The sequence below is a fragment of the Miscanthus floridulus genome, chromosome 12, assembly GCF_019320115.1.
Source record: "Miscanthus floridulus cultivar M001 chromosome 12, ASM1932011v1, whole genome shotgun sequence".
NCBI classification, from domain to species: Eukaryota; Viridiplantae; Streptophyta; class Magnoliopsida; order Poales; family Poaceae; genus Miscanthus; species Miscanthus floridulus.
In genome coordinates this window covers 24,629,710-24,650,180 of record NC_089591.1, presented here as the reverse complement: position 1 = coordinate 24,650,180, position 20,471 = coordinate 24,629,710, and the positions used below count along the sequence as shown (strand labels likewise).

The window sequence follows — 20,471 nt, the reverse complement described above, 5'->3', positions numbered from 1 at the left end:
CGAGCGCGTCCCACCTGCTGCCCCTGCACCTGCGGATAGGGGCCCTGTCACTGCTCCGCTGCCGAGCAGGTCTCCTGCTCCTCCGCGCTCAGGCGGGTCGGGCCGCTTTGGTCTCACCTACCAGCGGCGGCCTCGACCAGACCCCATGCCATCGATGACGACGCCGTCTGACTCCGGCGGCAATGGTGCCGTCCTCCTCCACCAACCCGGTGCCCACGGTTCTACTGGCACCAGCGCCCTCGGTGCCGAACGTACAATCGGCGCCACTGCCTCTCTTGCACCCGGTGGCGCGATCTCAGACCGGCAACTTGCGTCTAGTGGAGCGCCTCAATCTCTCCACCACGACTGCCTCGCTAGTTCCAGCGAACTATCGCAGCGCCCTCTCCGATCCCAACTGGCGTGCTGCGATGGTCGAGTACAATGCTCTCATCACCAACAGTACCTGACGTCGTATACCTCGACCGCCTAGTGCCAATGTAGTCACTGGCAAATGGCTGTTCAGGCACAAGTACCACTCCGACGGCTCCCTCGCTCGGCACAAGGCGCGCTGGGTGGTCCGCGGCTTCTCACAACAGGCCGGCGTCAACTACAACGAGACGTTCAGCCCGGTTGTCAAACTGGCGACGATCTATGCCGTCCTCAGCATCACCGCCTCGCGTACCTGGCCCATCCATCAGCTGGACATGAAGAACGCCTTTCTCCATGGCCACCTCGAGGAGACTGTCTACTGCCAGCAGCGATCCCGCTTCGTTGACCCCGCCAAACCTGACTATGTTTGTCTGCTGCAGAAGTCCTTGTACGGGCTCAAGCAGGCACCCAGGGCCTGCCAACCAGCGCTTCGCCACGTACATCAGCAGCATGGGCTTCACTGCGTCCAAGTCTGACGCATCTATGTTTGTCTACAAGGACAGAGATCGCGTCGTATACCTACTCCTCTATGTCGACGACATCATTCTCACGGCGTCGGCCCGTGAGTTGCTATAGCTCATCACGACACGTCTCCACTCCGAGTTCGCTATGACGGATCCTGGCGACCTTCACTACTTCCTTGGCATCTCCATGACGCACGACAGCTTGGGGTTGTTCTTGTCGCAGCATCAGTACGCCATCGATCTTCTCTGACGGGCTGGCATGTATGAATGCCATCCCACTGCCATGCCCGTGGATGCGCGGAACAAGCTGTCCGCCACCACAGGCGCCCCGGTCGCTGACCCCTCCGAGTACCATAGTCTCGCAGGTGCCCTCTAGTATCTCACTTTGACACGGCCTGATTTGGCATATGTTGTTCAGCAGGTGTGCTTGTTCATGATTGATCCCTACGAGCCTCACCTTGTGCTGATCAAGCGCATTCTCCGCTACATCAAGGGCTCCCTCTTCGCCGGTCTTCACCTGGGCACTAGACCCGTCGGCCAGCTCACCGCCTACTCCGACGCTGGCTGGGCGGGTTGCACCAACACACGCCGCTCCACCTCCGGCTTCTGCGTCTTCCTCGGCGACAATCTGGTGTCCTAGTCCAAGAGCCAAACTACGATGTCCCACTCCAGTGCTGAGGCAAAGTACCGTGTTGTGGCCCATGTGGTGGCCAAGTGCTGCTGGCTACGGCAACTCCAGGAGTTGCACGTCTCGGTTCACTTGGCGACGATCGTCTACTGCGACAATGTTAGCGTTGTCTATATGACCGCCAACCCCGTCCATCATCGTCGTATCAAGCATATAGAGATCGACATCCACTTCGTCCACTAGAAGGTTGCTCTGGGACAAGTTCGCGTTCTCCATGTCCCTTCGGCACACCAGTTCGCTGACATCATGACCAAGGGTCTCCCCATACAGCTGTTTTCGAATTTTTGCCCCAGTCTGTACGTTCGTGATCCTCCCACTACGACTGCGGGCGGGTATTAGGCTTATTTATAGCTAGCGTGGCACCCCCCCCCCCCCACACACACACAATGGAAGTGTGGAGATTCTCCCAAACTTCTCTACCTGTCTACAAGCCCACATCCACGTCGGCACCGACAGTGGCATGAGCAGTCCCGCCGGGTGGAGGTGCTCCGACTTGTAGCGCTGACAAGTGGCACAGATGCGGATGTATTCGTGCACCGTGCGGCAAAGGTTAGGGGAGTGAAAGTCCCGGCGCAGGGTGCGTTGCACGCCCTCATGGCCGTCATCAAGGACGGTGAGCAGGGGCGACATCGAGGCGATGTAGAGGCGGGAGTCGTACGCCACCATGACGGCACGGCGTGCTGGCCCGCAGCTATCTCGTCCCAAAGGGCCACCAGGGCCGCATCCGAGGCCTGTGCTTGGCAGAGGCGCTCGATGAAGTCGAAGCGGGGGCCCGAGATGGCAAGAAGAGCACTGTCTTCCATGTCCCGACGGGATAGGGCATTAGTGACGGTGTTTGTGGCGCCGGGCTTGTATTCGACAGCAAAGTCGAACCCCAGCAGCTTGCCCACCCAATGATGTTGCAGGATCGTAGCCAGGCACTAATAAGGAGGAATTTCAAACTATAATGGTTAGTTCTCACAAGGAAGCGATGACCCCAGAGATACGACCTCCAGTGGCGTATGGCGTGGACGATCCCGATTAGTTTGCACTCATACGCAGCTAGGGAGCAGTGGCGGGCACGACGGGGCAGCTGAAGAAGGCGACAGGGATCTTGTCCTGGATGAATACTACCTCAAACCCATGGGAGGACGCATCACACTCCATGATGAAGGGTTGGCCGAAATTGGGGACGACCAGCACCGGCGCCGTCGTGATTGCCGTCTTCAACGCCTCAAAAGCTTCGGTGACGGCATCGATCCACACGAAACCATCCTTGTATAGGAGCGGCGATGGTGTCATAGTCACACAAACTTGCGGTAGTGTCCCGACAGGTCAAGGAACCTCGGGACTGCGCGCGCCGAGCGAGGGAGGGGCCAGTCACACATGGCTTGGACCTTGGCCGGATCCATGGCCACGCCGTCCGCCGAAATGATGTGGCCCAAGTACGCGATGGAGGTGACGCCGAACACGCACTTGGACTGCTTGACGAAGAGGTGGTGCTAGCGTAAGGTACCGAGGACGGCGCGGATGTGGCAAAGATGATCGGTCCACAAGTTGCTGAAGATGAGGATGTCATCGAAAAAGACAAGAACGAACCGGCATAGGAATGGGCGCAGGACGTCGTTCATGAGAGCCTGGAAGGTTGCCAGCGCGTTGCACAGGCCAAATTGCATGACGAGGAACTCGTAGAGGCCATTGTGGGTGCGAAACGCCGTCTTGTCCACATCCACCGAGTTCATGCGCACCTAATGGTAGCCCAAGCCAAAATCGAGCCTCGTGAAGAACTTGGCGCCGTGCAGCTCATCCAGGAGCTCATCGACGACAAGGATCGGGAAGGCGTCCTTCACCGTGATGGCATTGAGGGCCCTGTAGTTGACACAAAAGCGCCATGAGCCGTCGGCCTTCTTGACGAGGAGCACCGGTGAGAAGGCGGACGAGTTGCAGCGGATCTAGCCCTGGTCTAGCATGGTGGCGCACTGACGCTCCAGTTTGTCCTTATGGGTCGCTGGATAGCGGTAGGGTCTGACGGCAACCCGCTGTGCCTCCTAGACCAAGGTGATGTTGTGGTCGTGGAAGCACGGCGGCGGGAGACAGTGGGGCACATCGAAGATGGAGAACTCGACGAGCAGAGCCTCCAGGAGGTTATCACCGGTGAAGAGCTGGAGGGCCAGGTTAGGTGGACCTGCGACATCGCGCCAGCTCACGCGGTGATCCCGGCGCCAGAAGGACATGGTGAGGGCGCCGAAATCGCATAGGATGGGCCCCAACGAGGCAAAGCCACTGGGTGCCCAGGACGACGTCGCAGCCAGCAAGAGGAAGAGCGAACAGGTCTGCCTGGAAGACCTCGCCGGCGATGGAGAAGGTTGTCTGGCGGAACACGCACAGGCAGGGGACGCGCTCACCATTGGCCACGGTCACCTTCATGTCGCCATGGTGTTCCAGCTAGGGGAGGTGCCCCGTACCGCCTCCTCGGAGATGAAATTGTGGGTCGAGCGCGTGACGAGGAAAGCGAGCAGGGTGCCGCCACCGAGCTGGACGTGCATCTGCATGGTCTCACTCATGCAGACCGCGGAGATGGCGTGAAGGGAAATGTGCGAAACCCCCTCCGCCACTGTGTCGTTGACCGGAGTCTCCTCGTCCGCGCTATCTAGGAGGAAGAGGCGCTGGCACATCTTGTGATGGCCACGCTCAAACTTCTCGTTTACAATTGTAACAGAGGCTAAGGCGGCGCCGTTCCTCCATCTTGGCCAGGGACAAACGCTTGACCGGCAGCCCTCCACGGGGACCGTCGTCGGTGCTAGTGGTGCGGTGTTGGGTGTCGTTGGTGCGGTGTAGGGTGCCGGCAGGGCCAAGCGCGGTTGCGGCGCCAGCAACAAGCCACGGCCCTGACCGCGCGTGGCTGGTGGAGACGCGTTGACAACCGCGCACTGATCCCGGAGCTCGAGCTTGCGGGCTAGGCTCATCACGGCGGCAAAGGATTGCAGATTGTGGACTTCTTCATCGAGGCTAAGGGGCGGCAGGAGGCCGGCGGTGAAGAGTTGTACCTGCTAGGCGTCGGTAAGGGTGCCCACATGAGGTAGCAGTGCCTCGAAGCGGTCTTAGTACTCGAGAACGGAGCCCGTGCACCTGCACTCCACCAACACGCCGAGGGGATTGGAGCGCAGGGGTGGACCATAGCAGAGGTGAAAGAGCTCGTTGAAGCACCGCCACGACGGCATACCCTTGTCCTATTAGACTTGGATATACCACAATTGCGCCACCTCCTCCAGGTTGTACAACTCCATCCACACCTCCTTGATGCGCTATTGAAAAGTACGAATCGCAACGATTGATGAAGGCGAGGGGATTGGACTTGCCGTCAAACTTCAGAAAGTCCATCTTCTGGAAACGTGGGGGATGATCGTTGTGGTGCTCGCCCAACGCAGGCTTCGCGTCCGATGACGATGACTGTGGGCGCGACGCATCCAGGCGTTGGATCGCTTGGGAGTTGCTTTCGACGGCGGTCTGCAAGGATTTGAGGGTCTCCGTAAGGGAGGCGAGCGCGGCCTTCACGTCGTCGTTGTTGGTGCCATTGTTACCCATGGCGGACATGCGGTGCGGGGTGGGCGGGGCGAAAGCGGAGCATGGTGGCGACGATGGTGCGGTGGGCGGCTACAGCAAGTAACGCCTGGAACATAATACCAGGTTGTAAAGGGTGTCAAGGTCGTAGGTCGGTCGACTGCGGCTACGGAGTTCGTAGCCCCGATCGTTAGGGTTGTGGCAAGGTTTTACCCCCGATGACCTATTTTGGAGAAGAGGAAGACTAAGGAAGGAGATAACTGATATTGCTTGAGTCTGGTCACACGGTTACAACAAGTAAATAGGGCTTTCCCTCTAACAACCTCAGAAGGAAACAACTACAATTAAGGCCTAGATTGGCCACACTATCAAACTGATCGTGTAGACGCGATGACCGCGTGCACTACGGCGCTGTTGGCTCGGGTGGCACGGCGTTCGCAGCCCTGGGTGCGTCTCTGGCGCTGGTGCGGTGCGTGTAGTGGTGGCCCCACATGATACTTTGCAGGGACTTTGGTCAACTTTCTTGGCAATCTAAAGCGATTGGATCTAATTCATGTCTAACCAAATTAGCTCATGTATCATAACATAGTCAACTACTATATGCAGCAAACTGAGATTGAAAGATGGAGTAGGTTCATTCGTCCCATTCCTCCAAAACTTCCCAAGAACCTCTAACCAAATACCAAAAAAACCCTCCCAAACAAACTTCTTAATGCATCAACAATCTCCTCCCTCTAACAAATTCTTTTAGTGGATCAAATCATTGCCTTCCCATAGTATCGATTCGCAACATCAAATGTGCAATGTAACCAAGCAACATGTGAAGCACAGATAGTGTGTTTTTGCCCCTATTCAAACCCGAATTGTGATTTTACCCCCACTTTCTTCCACTTTGTGTTTTTACCCCTACTTTTCCAAAATGAAGGCACCGTTTACCCCAATTCTTAACTCAGTTATCTACATCCGGATCAAAGCAATTAAAAATTAACAAAAGCCCTATGAAAAGACAAACTTACCACTTATCTCTCGGTCATCTCTCTCAGGGTCGTCCCTCTCAAAGCTAGCAGGCAGCGGGCGGCTGGGTGCGACGGCGGTGGTGGCGGAAGGGCAGCGTCAGGCCGTCGGGTGGGCGCGGCGAGCGGGCGCGTGCGGCCAGGCGGAGAAAGCGGCGCGGGCGCGCGCGGCTTAGCCTAACGTGGGCGCGCAGCTAGGCACGCGGCTCTGCTTGGCGCGGGTGCGCGCGGCTTGGCCGGCGTCGCGAGTGCGCGTCTCGTGAAAGCAGCCGACCATGGAGCCGAAGACCCGCCTCTCTCTCTCAACTCTAGCGGATGGCTGGGTGCGGCGGCGGCGGAAGGCCAACAGCGGGCCCGTCGGGCGGCGTGCGTCGAGTGGGCGTGTGCGGCCAGGCAATGGAGCCGGAGGCTGACAGGTCCAGAGCTATGATTTGGTGTTGCCTAGGTACAAAATTTTTCATCCGATGGGATTTGGTGGGATTTGGTCTACTGATCCAAAATGGCTGAGATAGTATGGCTGCCCATAGATAGATGTTGCGTGCAGCTGATGCCTGATGGATTTGCTTCGATTAGAAAGCTCACCGTTAAAATTGATTTGATTGCAATCCAATATTGCTTCCGTGTGGCAGGCAAGAAGTAATGAGTTAAAGTAAAGATGAGGGCATGAGGCCAATCACTACCTATTTGCTTTTGTGTCATGATGTCAAAATTTTGATAAATTTGTGCCAAATTTTGTTAGCAATTTTCTATCAAATTTTTGTTGGCAAATTTCTGTTCAAATCTATCGAAATGCTGCTTAAATATACACGTAATCAAACAGGGGTACAATCACAAAGTTGTCAAAAAAGTAGGGGCATATTCGGAAGGGCAAACTTGTCATCTTTCAACTTTTTTAACACCGTTACCTGCTGCTCACGGAATAGGGGTAAACTGAACCTTCGTTTTGGAAAAGCAGGGGTAAAAACACAAAGTGGAAGAAAATGAGGGTAAAATCACAATTGAGATTCAAAATAGGGGCAAGAACGCAATAGCCCCCTTTATAAAATGCTCAGTTCTTTCCCAACCATTTTAAAAAAAAAAAATTGTGTGCAGTTGCGTTTTGTTCCTGCACAACACACTTCACCTACTGCTGGACTGGAAACAAACATTCCTGTTCATATGTAAAAGTTACCAGCAATAAGAGCAATCTACAGTTCTACATAACTCCATTTTCCAGCAGGCAAACGAATCTAAGTGGCACTGGTCTTGCCTACTATGATTTATGTTGGTGCTATGAATGCATAGTGACTGTGCATACCATTAATGCCTTGGGGTTATAGAGAGAGGGACAAACCTCTGAACTAAGAAAATTGTGGAAAACAATTATCCTTGGCGTCCAGCTGATAACTTCAGGCTTCACCTTCACATTATAATTATAAGGAAATTTGGTGAGAAACAAGAAAATGCTGGATAGGTAGATGCCAAACTGGACCTTTAGTAAGTGTAACTGAAATTATTTGGAAAAAAAAAACCTATGCAATTATGTTTCATGACTGAAACAGTGAATCCAACATCATTCATGCCACAAGCTGACAAGTTCTCAAATTATACTGATCTAGCAAATTTTACCAAGAATTCAAGATACTTTTCTCTAGTGACCTGCACAGAATTTCATAAAAAAGAAATAGAAAGGCTAAGACTACCACTACACTTTGTTTCAGTACATTCCTCACACTAGAAGTTGCCATCTTAAATTGCTTCTCTTCTAAATCTATTTGATGGTTCCCATTTTTGGCAAAAATTAATAGCTAGACAATGTCCAGCAACAGTATCTGATTAGTGAAGACATTTAGGGCATGTTTGGTTTGCCTAGCAGCTACTAAATTTAGTAGCTTTTAGTCACTTTAGTAACTTTTCAACCAAACGCTATGACTAAAAGCTACTAAAAGAGCTTTAGTCCTCTCTAGTAACTCTGGAGTTACTAAAAGTGACTAAACCGTTTAGTAGCTACTAAAGTTTAGTAGCTCGAACCAAACATACAGTTAGGGTGGATTGCAACAAAATAAGCCAGATGAAAACTATATTGGCCAGTCACTCATGTAAATCATACCCTAATGGGCTTGTATGAGTCTTCTTAGATTCCTAACTTCTTAATATAACGCTGTGCGTTCGAGAGAAAACAATCTATGCCTCACGCATACATAATATTTATGGAGATTATACAGCTTAAGGCATGAATGTGATACCAGAACTTACATATCCAAGGCGAAGAAGACCAGCCTCTGGATCACTATCTGCGTGCACTATATTTGTGATGCATAAAAAAGAAAGTTCAGTGACACACACTCAAAGGGAACCTAAACGAAAGTTGAATACAAGGGAATAAACAGGTAGAGAATTTTATATTACAAAATAGAAACAAAAATAACAGAATGTGTATTATAATGCAAAATAAATGAGAAAAGACACCCAAGCGTGCATATTGGAGTTCAGCAAAATAGGGAGGGGACACATACGTGAATAGCCATCTAGTCGATGGTGAAATGCTAACTGAAGCAAAGATCCTGCATTCATGGAAAAGGAAGCAAAATGAAACTAAAATAAAATTACTGAATTATGTAAGATCTACACAATTTTGTAAAATACTAGCTGGAGTTAAGAAACCAGTATTTGAGGATAAGAGAAGCATTGTGAAACTAGATGCTGAAGCTAATCACATGAAGAACATTAAAAACTACAGAGGGCATCGTGCATGCCATGACGCCCAAAGCAACCATGCTTCGTCACGACACCAAGTTCAATGCCTCCTTAAACTGACCTACACTGAAGCCGCATCCACTCCGGCAAACTGTAACTGCTCCGAAGTGAATCTGATGAGGGGTGTAGATGCGTAGAGCCTGAATGGAGTAGAATTTCCGCGATTTACCCTACGCGCCTACGCAAACCACTAATCGCGCACAGATGCGTCAGATTTAACGGGGAAACTGACAGTTCACGGGCACCTGAGCAGCCAGAGAGAAGCATGCTCGACATTCCGCCGCCTCCCCCAACTAGCCCGAGCCACGCTCAGACTCGATCCAGTAAGAAGCCAAGCTGAGACAAGAGAACGCAAACCGAGGGACCGCAGGAGCCGCCGGGCGAAACGAGGGGAGTAGATGGAGGCGCGGTGCGTGCTCACCAAGGATCATGCCGAGTGTGACGAAGGTGACCAGAGGCAGCAGGCGCCGTGCCCGCCACCGCGCCATCCCCGCCGAATCTCGTCGTGCCCACGGGTGACGGGTGCCCACTCTGGAGCAGAGCTATGGCGCCTGAGTCCTGACTGCCTTAGAACAATACTCATTGGAGGAGATTTTTTAGCTAGGACTCCCTCGTCTAAAAAAAATTACAATTCTCACGTTTCGAGGTTAACTAAAATTATATAAAAATATTAATAAGTATCGTTATATTTGTTATAGAATATATTTTTATAATAAATTTGTTTAGAGATATTAATAATACTATTATTTACTATAAACTTGTTCAATATGAGCAAATTTAACTGATAGGTTTCTATAATTGTGCACACTGTTCTCTTATACTGGAAGTTGGCTTACGTTGAAAGTTAGCTTATGTTGAAATATTGTGAGAGCGCACTAAATTCAAACGAACATAGCAGTATTCTTTTGTGAACCCAGACTGTATTTGTCACTGACATAGAGGGCGTTCGCTGGTCTGAAAGTTCAGACCAGCCGGCTGGTTCCCCACTCATTTTACTGTTCATCCATCCAGTCAAACAGTATTTCTCTCTCACAAAACCAGTCCATTTCAGCCAAGATTCTGCCAGCCGAACGGGGCCATAGACCCACTATCCGATTGGCAGTTTTAAGCTCTATTTGGTTCATCAGCCGCACCATGCCACACCACGACGTAGCTTTTGTGCCACAAGTCAGTCGGCTGTTTGATTGGTTCCTCGAGTTGTGGCGTTGCCCGCCTTTAACACACGCGAATAGTTTATTTTTGCGCCTCAGTTCGCCAAATGTTTGGCGACAAATCCTCTGTCGTATCTTTGGCGTGGCCACGTCTCAGGGCGAGTCTGGCATAGGTGAACCAAATATGTCCTTAAACCACTACCTCTGTTTTAAATTATAACACGTTTTAATTTCTCAAGGTACATAATTTTTATTATGCACTTATATATTTATCTACATACATAACAAAAGCAAGGTATCTAAAAAAATAAAGACGTCTTATAATTTAAAATTAATAGAGGACATATTTGCTACCGTTAACAGTAACACTACATTCTCACAATTTTTGTGTGGCATACCATATCACAATGCCAGAGTGGATCCTAACTAGGTTGAGACAAAGAGACATGCAAAAGTCCATTTTACCCATACCTCTATCCAACTTAACAGTCCGTTTGTCCTCTCAGTCAGGGGCGGATTTGGGCCTGGGGCCGCTAGGGCCACGGCCCTAGGCGTGGCCCAAATTTCCCTTTATAATATAGGTATGTTTTCAGCCTGACCCTAGTCGTTGGGCCGAATCCTTCGTAACTCCGGCCCAGGAAAATCCTTCACAACTCCGACTCGGACTCGCTCAGACGCTCAGAAAGCCCGCTGCCGCTGCCCCGCTCCTGCCTCGGCGCCTCGCTGCGACGCCGCCTCCCCTCGACGGCTCGACCTCGGCTCGCTCGTCTCGGTTTCACCGTCGACCCGTCGCGGCGAGGCCCCACTGCGGGCCTGCGGCACTGCCCCAGCCGGTCAGCCCCCAGCGCCAGTCCTGCCCAGCGCCCCAGGCCCCCAGCGGCAGTCCCCAACTCCCCATCCCCACTCGGCCGCTGGGCTGGGCGGCTGGGCGCCGCCGTCCTCCCCTGCTCTCGCTGTCAGTCGTGCGGGGGTGGGAGTGTGGGACCAGCGGCCCGCCCGCCGCTGCCCACCGGCCAGCCTAGGGCCTGGCGTGGTGGCGCACTGGCCGTGGCCGTCCGCCTGGGCCTGGCGCAGGTGCTGCACTGTTGCAGGCCTGCAGCGCCATCAAGATTCAGGAAGCACCGAACTACCGAAGCAGTGGTAATATCCAAATCCCAATTCCAATTCTCAAATCAATCGTTCCGATCTAGAAATTCCATGAATGATACTGTAATTGATTTTAATTATGTCAATTTTTGTAGTCTGTAGAGTTCTAGAGTTGCACAATGAAGAGGAAAAGGACATTAAAATGTTTTTTTTCTCCTGCTCCTACACCAATTATACAACCAGTGTCACAAATCCAACCTTCTGCATCAGTACAATCAGAAGTAGTAGAAGGAACATCGATTTTCGAAGAACCAGTAGGAGTAGAAGAACCACCTACAGCAGGCAGTAGTAGAAGATCCACCTGGACCTGGACCTAGCAATGCAAATGGTTTGCAAAATAATCCCCAACCCCAAGTTACTCCTAATAGCGATGATATTGTTGCTGATCCTAGGGCTTCGGATACCTGATTGATCAAATGGACCCAAACATAAGGGATGCAGTTAGAAGAGCTTATATTTCAAAGGGTCCATGCCAACCAAAAGGTCATGCTTATCCAAAAAGAAAGATAGGCAATCGTAATAGATCATTTCAAGATGCATGGTTCAATCATGCATGGTTGGAGTATAGTTTTGTCAAAGACGCCGCATTTTGTTTGTATTGTTATCTCTTTAAACAACCTAGAGCTGAAAATTATGGTGTTGATGCTTTCACGGTTAATGGATTTCGTGGATGGAAGGATGGGCGTGATTTGATTGATGCCCATTCTAATGGTATAGATCACAATAAGTCTAGAAGGGCTTATGAGGACTTTAAAAATCAAAGGCAAAGTGTGGCACATGTGATGAACCGTGGTGGTAAGAAGTCGGAGGAGGAATATAAAGGGTGGATGCTCATTATATTAGGAGTGATAAGGTTCCTTTTATTGCAAGCACATGCTTTTCGTGGACATGATGAATCCTCTAGCTCAGGCAATAAGGGGAACTTTTTAGAGATGGTAGAATGGTACAAAGCTAAGGATAAAAATGCGGCAAATTTGCTCCGTCACAATCAAATGACTTCACCAGAAATTCAGAAGGACATATGTAGAGCTTGTGCAGAGCTGACCACCAAAGCCATTCTAGCAGATCTTGGGGATAGGCCCTTTGCCATTCTTGTCGATGAGGCTCGAGATGCATCTATTAAGGAGCAAATGGCCGTCGTTTTGAGGTTAGTTTGTACTGTTTAGCTTGCTATAATTAAGGAGCAAACTATAATGCCATCCTTGCTGTTTTTGAACTGTAATGTCATCCTTGCTGTTTTTCATGGCTGATGTAGGTATGTCAATGCACGAGGTGAAGTGATTGAGAGATTTCTTGGCATTGAAGAAGTTCCTGACACCTCATCATTGTCTCTAAAGAATACTTTGGATGGTCTATTTGCATCCCATGGATTGTCAATGTCTAGATTGCGTGGACAAGGGTATGATGGGGCATCAAACATGAGGGGAGAATTTCATGGGTTGCAAAGACGGATATTAGATGAAAACCCATATGCTTTTTACATACATTGCTTTGCACACCAATTGCAATTAGTGGTTGTTTCTGTTGTCAAGTGTTGCTCTTCTGTCTTTGAATTCTTTAACACCTCCACTTTGATTGTTAACAATGTCAATGCTTCTTGTAAGAGAAGGGATCAAATGGCCCAACAACACCATGAGCATCTTGTGAACCAATTGGAGAGGGGTGAGATTTTTTCAGGGAGAGGAAAACACCAAGAAACCAACCTTGCACGGCCAGGGGATACTCGATGGGGTTCGCATCATAAAACCTTGTGCCGAATTCTTCTCATGTGGGATTCTATTCTAGAGGTACTAGAGAATTTGGCTGAGGATACCACTAATGGGGACAAGAGATATGTGGCTTCAGGTTTGTTGAAACAGATGGAGAACTTTGAATTTGTGCTTGTTTTGCATCTCATGATCCGCTTGTTGGGAAAAACTAATGATTTGTCTCTATGCTTGCAAAAGAAAGATCAGAACATTGTTCTTGCTGTAGGATTGATTGGGACAACATTGGAACAAGTTAGTGAGGTACGAGAGCATGGTTGGGAAGAACTATTTGAGGAGGTAAAGGCCTTTTGTCTCTTACATAATATCATTGTACCAAATATGGAGGACACATTAACTGTTAGGGGTCGCGCAAGGGGACGAGGAGGGCAATTAGTGACTCACTATCACCATTTCAAGTATGAAATATTTAATGTGGTGCATGACAAGATTATTGTGGAAATGAATAATCGCTTTGCTGAAAGGTCTACTCAACTATTGAGATGCATTACTTGTCTAGATCCAAGGAATTCTTTTGCCAACTATGATAGATCCAAAATACTAGAGCTGGCTCAGATTTATAAAGATGACTTCTCCTCATATGACCTTTTATGCCTTAGAGAACAAATTGACATATTCATTGGTGATGTGAGAAATGATTCTAATTTTGCTAATTGTTACAACCTTGGAGATCTTGCTATTAAGATGGTTCAATCTGAGAGACACAGTTTTTCAATTGGTTTATCGTCTCGTTGTCTTAGCCTTGACTTTGCCAGTTGCGACCGCCATGGTTGAGAGAGCCTTTTCAGCTATGAAATTTGTCAAGAATGAGTTGAGGAGTAAGATGGGGGGTGAATGGTTGAATCATAGGATGATTTGTTATATTGAGCGGATGTCTTGCAAAGATCAAAGATGAAGATATTTTATATCACTTTCAAGAACTGAAGACTCGGATGAAAAAGTTACCTCCATTACCTCAAACTAGAGCAAGTGGTACGTTGCATACTTGCATTGATATTTTTCTACCTTCCTTGTCATTGTCGAATGATCAATTGTATTTTATGGATTACATTACTAATTTGTATGTATGTTCAGGTTCATATGATGCTCTTGATGAATATATGATAGACGAGGCCGATCCAAACCATCATTAGTTAGGTAATTCTGTAACCACTTTCATGTTTCTATCAATTATGTTATGGATTTTAGTATGGAATTAAGATATAATCTAAACTTATTACTTATGTATTTATAAGCTAGTTTTGTTATCTATCGGTATTAGACCCAGGGGCGGGCGGTATTTTTACCCGATGCGAGCGTCGAGCGCTATATACGCTTTGATAGCGGCCCTAGGCGTCAAAATTGAAAAGCTCCGCCACTGCTCTCAGTGGTCGCTGCGTGTGCTCTCTCTCTGTTTCTTCTCTCCCGCAAGGAGTCAAACCAGAGCCAGCCTCGACGTGGATTTGGGCGACGCCACCATCTTCAACAAGATATTCAAGCACAAGGACCGAGGCCCTGCCGCCCTCCTGCGTAGCACCAGGCCACGTCTCCTTTTCCCTCCACAAGAAGGTCGTACGGGAAATGTAGCAGGCGCCCATATTCTTTCTACTTCCTCTGTCCCTAAATAACTGTCGTCGTTGATATGCGTACCATAAGTTTGACTCGATTTATAAAAAATACGTACAAAATTTATATCTCGAAACAAATTTATTAAAATCCTAGATTCATAGATCTTTTCAATAATACTAATTATGTACCATAAATATTAATATTTTTAAGAGTTTTTGGTGTTCTTGCTCCTTATTTTGAAGTGCAATTGTGATTTTGCCCTCATTTTTCTAACTATGTGATTTTACCCTTCACTGTTAGCAAGTCAACGCGATTTTGCCCCTTATCTTTGTGAATTTGCCCTTGTTTTGACCATTGACTAGGGGCAAAATCGCGTTGACTTGCTAACAGTGAAGAGCAAAATCACAAAGTTAGAAAAACGAGGGCAAAATCACAATTGCACATCAAAGTAGGAGCAAAAATACAAGAGCCCCTATTTTTAATATATATTTAATCAAAGTTGTTTATCACAAAACGAAAATGATGTATATTTAGGGACAAGGAGTACATGATAACGAGCCGCCGCCTCCCCGTTCTTCGATCCGCTGGGAAGCTGGTGCATTCATATACTTGAGGATAATGAAGAAACACTCAACCTTATTCAATTATAGCTCTCAAAGACCAGGATAGATTAGTGAATCAAAACTAGTAAGTGTAGGGAATTCTAACGATCCGAAGCATGAAGTCTCAAGGATAGCAAAGTAAATATTCAACATCCATGGCCACGGGTGACTGGGAACTTGCACTAGTGAAAACGTGCCGCCATGATCCACTTCAAGTTGACCAGAAACTTGTTTTCCCACCGCGCCTTATTAGGTAGCATTTGGTTAGGAGTCAAGGTAGAGTGGAATGATCCTGTCTCCGTTCTTTTTATGGAACGGAACCATTTTCTGTTTGGTTGAGGAGGGACGGGACCGACCCATTTTATGTTTGGTTGGAGGGATGATAGGATGGAGGACGTATTTGACACCGTTAAACACTGTTATACTGGGACCCACATGTCAATCTCTAAACTAACCTTATCTTTTTGTTCTGTTTTATATTAAAAATATTGAGAAAAAAGCTTCTTTCCGCCCGCATCCCCATCGCGCCCTACGTCGCCGCACACAGCGCGTGGCCTCACCGCTGCGCCCCCACGCCGGCAGCGCACCAGCTCGCCACCGCGGGACATCCCACCGCCGTTGCAGACCACGCACAGCCTCAATGCCGCGCCTCCACACCAGCCGTGGGCGAGCTCACCACCGCTAGGTCACGTACTGCAAGCGCCACCGCCGTGTCACGGACACGTGCCCCAAGCAGGAGCTCGTCGGCGCTTCCACTGTGTAGTAGCTCGCCGGAGCTTCCGCGTCTGCCCTCCACGCCTCACGCCCAAAGTCCTATGGGGTAGCTTGTCGACGCTCCGACGCCCTACGCCCCCTGTCTGGATCTGGCCCCGTCCCAGGTGGTTCTGCCGCGTCGCTTGCTCGGCGGCGTGTCGTGCCGGCCGCTCGGGGTGTCGTGCCGGCCACTCGGTCTCGCTGCCCATCCTACCACGCCACCCAAGCCGGAGTATGGAGTAGCATGCGTGGAGAGAGGAAGACTGACCAGCGACCGTAGAAACGGCGCTCGAGAGAGGACGCCCCCATCCCTCCGATTTCTAGGGACTGGGTCATCTTTGAATGTACGAGAATATTCCCATCTAGAGGCGATCCTATCCCCCTGCCCCTCAACCAAACACCCTTGAAGGTAGGATCATCCCACCACATCCCACTTCATCCCATCAACCAAGTAGCACCTTAGTTCACGGATCCAGCATGACAACATCGGTGATTGTGGCATTCATGTCACTCGCATAGATGGTGCCTAGCTGCTTGGCTAGCTTCCACAACGTCCTCGATCGGGATGACTAGGCTGAACGTCACCATGCAACATGTGCAATAGCTCATGTCGCACAACCCTAATCACCTTGCCTGACATTCGAAGCAGCGACTGTTCGAGGACAGAGTCAAAGAACCCTTAGTGGACGTGCCTCATGAACTGGAGTGCCACGACCAACATGGCATTGTGTTCCCTTTCCTCGTGCCTTAGCTTCGCTAGGGAGCTCACCCCATAGTCAAACATTGAGAGCCCTAGTTTGGTTTTGGCTAATTGACAAAACCTAGTGTACTAACCCTTGTCATCAAGTGTTGTGTTTGAGATAGGGTGGTACATACCAAGTGGTGGAGCTAGATGATGGTCATGGTGATAGAGGTGACCAAAAGAGATGATCAAGTGCTCCAACCTGGAAAAGAAGAAAGAGAAAAAAATAAAAACCAAGGATGATTAAGGCAAAGGTATCAAATAGTTTTTGTGTTGTCACTCAATACATCATAGAGGGTGTGAGTGTATTTAGGATAGATAGCCGTACTATGAATAGGGAAATCATGGTTAAGCGGTTATCAAGTACCACTAGGTGAAGTCATACATGCATATGCATTAGGACCTAGTGTGCTAACAATTAACCATTGAAAAATGCTTGGAAAAATGCTAACTCACGTGCACATGATTTATACACTATGGTTAGCAACTTGGAAGAAAGGGTGAAGTGGTTGAAGTGAAAGAAAAAGAAAAGGAAGAGGAGGAGCAGAGGGGCCGGACCCTGGCTTCGATAGGACCAGACCCTGAAGGGGTGAGTCCGGTCCAGACTCAACCCTAGGCCATGGGCGCGGAGTTGGCCCCAAACCCACCAAGGTGGAGTGATCAGACCCGACGCTGAGGGTCCAGTTGAGCAGCGACATTGATGAGTGGGATGCGTGGCGATGCAGGGTACTCCGGACTCTGCGAGTGAGTCCGTTTGGGTGCACCGAACCTAGTCCACAGTGCCCTAGAGCTCTCGGTGCGAAATTTGCTTCGACCGAATCCTTAGAGAGGCAAGTCTGATCTTTTGGTGAGGATCGTGTGTAGTTGCTTCTTAGTGCTTGGGAAGCTCTCTAGATGTGTTTGGACTCACATGTGAGGAAGCGACCGAACCCAGCTAGGAGAGTCTAGTCCAGAGCAGTCAAGGCGCACACGCAGTAATGACCGTTGAAGATCAACTATCGAGGTTGAAAGCTGACGACATGTGGCATGTATCTGAGGACCATACCCTACTGGGTGCGCCCAGTCCAGATGGTGCAGGCAGGTCCGGTCAGTCCTCCAAGAGCCCAACAGCTCTTTGAGCCAAGGGGGCTCTATAAACAGACTTGGGCCGGCTCTAGCTCACTCCCTTACACATTTTCACTAGTGATACATCCTTGTGAGCTAAAGCAAACACCTCTCACTCATCTCTATCAATGATTCATCATCATAGTGAGATTGGCAGTGATCCAAAGTGCATTGCTTGAGTGATTATACCTAGGGGCACTTGGGGATCGTTGGAGCTACCATTTTCTTGTTACTCTTGGTGTTTGCTGACACCTAGATGGCTTGGAGCAGCTTGAGGAGGTTGGCACGAGTTGGTGATTGTTCAGTCGCTATCTCCTAGTGGATTTGTGAGGGGTTCTTGGGCTTATTCCCAAGCAGAGCAGCCAAAAGCACTTCTAGTGGATTGCTCATGAAGTTGAGTGCCCACATCTTGTGTAGGTTCTTGAGGCACCCTAGTGTAGGGCTTGGCATCATGCCAATTAGCTCGCGAACCACCAAGTGAATCGGCCTTCACAACGAGGACGTAGCGTGCTGGCATGAACATGAACCTTGGGATAAAAATTGGGTGTCAATTGTCCCTTAGCTTTCATTGCTATTTCACTTGGTGTTCACATTGTCTCATGCCACGGTCGGTATATCAATCTTCATCTCATCCCTTGTATTTACTTTAGTTGATATACTTGTGTAGCTTGTTGTTTAATTACTAGTGTAGTTAGCTAGTTAGTAGTTTTAGTGTTAATTAGTTCTCTAGCTAGCTCAACTAGAGTAGCACTAGTGACATAGCTTTTGTGTGTGCCTAGAGATCATAATCTACTAGAATTGTTGGAATAGGTGGCTTGCAACCTTTGAATGGAGCTAGAGCAGAAAGCTTCGCTTTGTAATTGACTAACTAGTTGCTCTAGTATTTTGTAGAGATTTTATTAGGCTATTCACCCTACTCTAGACATTTAGGACCTTTCAAGTGGTATCAGAGCCATAGCCACCAGTTAATCAAGGATTAACAACCTTCGGTTTCAAAAGATGGCTCAAGTTGTGTTCAACCAGTGTTGTGGGGCAAACCACCGTTCTTTGATGGCACATCATATGATTATTGGAAGAGAAAGATGAAGATGTATTTGGGTTCAATCAATGACAAGGTGTGTGATGTGATGGAGAATGACTTTGTGATTCTTGATCCCACCAACCTCACTGAGAAGGATCAAGCCAACAAGCAATGCAATACAATGGTTCTCAACACCATCTACAATGCCATTGATTCAAAGGTGTTTGAGCAAATCAAGGATCTTGAGAATGCCAATGAACTTTAGAAGGGATTGGAGGAGACCTATGAGGGCACACCGATGATCAAGAGTGCTAAGTTGTACATCCTCAAGGATAAGTTGACAAGCTTCAAGATGAAGGAAGATGAGAGCATACCGGAGATGTTCTATAGGCTCTAAGTGATTGTGAATGATTTGAAGAGCTTGGGTGAGAAGGTGAATGGTGATGATGTCTCTCATCGGTTCTTGATGTGCTTACCTCTAAGATTTGAGACATTAAGGTTGATCATCATAAGATGATTGAAAGATGTAACCCCTAACCAAGTACTAGTGATGTCATGACACAAGAGATATACCGTATGGAAAGGGAGATGGTTGACCAAGATGAGAAGAATGATGAGAAGAAGAGTGTGGCATTCAAGGCTAGCACATCATCCAAGAACAAGAGCAAAGCAAAGAAAGAAGAATCAAGTGAATATGAAGATGCTAGTGACTTTAATGAAGAAGCTATGGCTCTCTTTGTACACAAGTTTGATAAATTGATGAAGAAGAAGGGCTATGGTGCAAGAAAGAGAAGAGACAACTATAAGAACAATGATCAAGTGAGAAGATCCTACAAGTTCAAGAGCAAGGATCATGTTGTAGCAGATTGTCCCTACAATAGTGACAATGATGAGGATGAGAAGAAGAAGAAGAAGGAAAAGAAAGAGAAGAAGATGACCTTCAAGAAGAAGAAGAAGGGCGGCTCATATGTGGTGACTTGGGATAGTGATGCTTCTTCAAATGATAATGATTCGAGTGATGATGATAAAAAGACATCCAAGAAGAAGGCACTTGCAAGTATCGCCATCAACAACAAGCCTTCTCTCTTCGACACTCCATCGACTTGCTTCATGACAAAGGCCACCAAGGTAAAATATGATGAGAGCGATGGTAGTGAGAGTGAGAGTGATGATGATGAGGAGTACTCAAAGGAGGACCTCATGGATATGTTAGAGCAAGCTCATACTTGTCTTGAGGCAAAGAGGAAGGAGTGCAAAAAATTGCGCAAGTGTAAAACTCTTGAGTAATCCTTTGATGAGATCAACGCCACTCATGGGAGTCTTGTGGAAGCCCATGAGAAGCTTGGCAAAGCTCACACTAAGCTTGAAAAAGCTCACTCCTCCCTCCTTGAGCAAGATAAGGATAAGGTTGTTGTAACATGTAACGTAGGCTCAACTTGTGATCTAACTAATGAATCTTTCTCTGAGCCTATCATTGTTGCTCCCACTAACCCTTCTTTAGCACATCCACTTCTAATTCACCTTTGAGTGATGGTTTCACTTGTGATGTCTCACTTATGGTGGAAAATGAGACTCTCAAGATGGAGGTCAATGAGCTCACTCGTGTCTTAGACAAAGCCTATGGTGGTGAGGATCGCTTGCTTATGTGCTTGGATAGCCAAAGAGTGTCTCTTTTCAAACAGGGACTAGGCTATACCCCCAAGAAGGGCAAGGCGACCTTTGCTCCTCACAAGATTAGTTTTGTGAAGAACAATGGTTGGTATTACTATATATGCAAGCAAGTTGGTCA

General features: G+C 48.5%; 2 protein-coding genes across 4 annotated transcripts in view; one reads left to right on the top strand and one right to left on the bottom strand.

Annotated features, from left to right (window-relative positions):
• The window catches only part of LOC136497654 (prolyl 4-hydroxylase 1), a 30,521-nt gene extending 21,109 nt beyond the window's left edge, over nucleotides 1-9,412 (bottom strand). For all 3 annotated transcript variants that reach the window (XR_010769375.1, XM_066493495.1, XM_066493494.1), the window contains exons 1-4: nucleotides 9,271-9,412; nucleotides 8,609-8,656; nucleotides 8,349-8,395; nucleotides 7,447-7,512 (exon numbers count right to left, since the gene is read on the bottom strand). Coding sequence is in view for 2 of the 3 variants with exons in the window: in XM_066493495.1 (XP_066349592.1) it covers nucleotides 7,447-7,512; nucleotides 8,349-8,395; nucleotides 8,609-8,656; nucleotides 9,271-9,337 (228 nt within the window). In the remaining variant the exon portion in view is untranslated. The remainder of the gene's footprint in view (nucleotides 1-7,446; nucleotides 7,513-8,348; nucleotides 8,396-8,608; nucleotides 8,657-9,270) is intronic.
• Nucleotides 9,413-19,258: 9,846 nt separating this feature from the next.
• Nucleotides 19,259-19,969, top strand: LOC136495628 (uncharacterized). Its single transcript, XM_066491507.1, has one exon. The coding sequence runs from the start codon at nucleotides 19,259-19,261 to the stop codon at nucleotides 19,967-19,969; it is 711 nt and encodes a 236-aa protein (XP_066347604.1).
• Nucleotides 19,970-20,471: the final 502 nt, after the last annotated feature.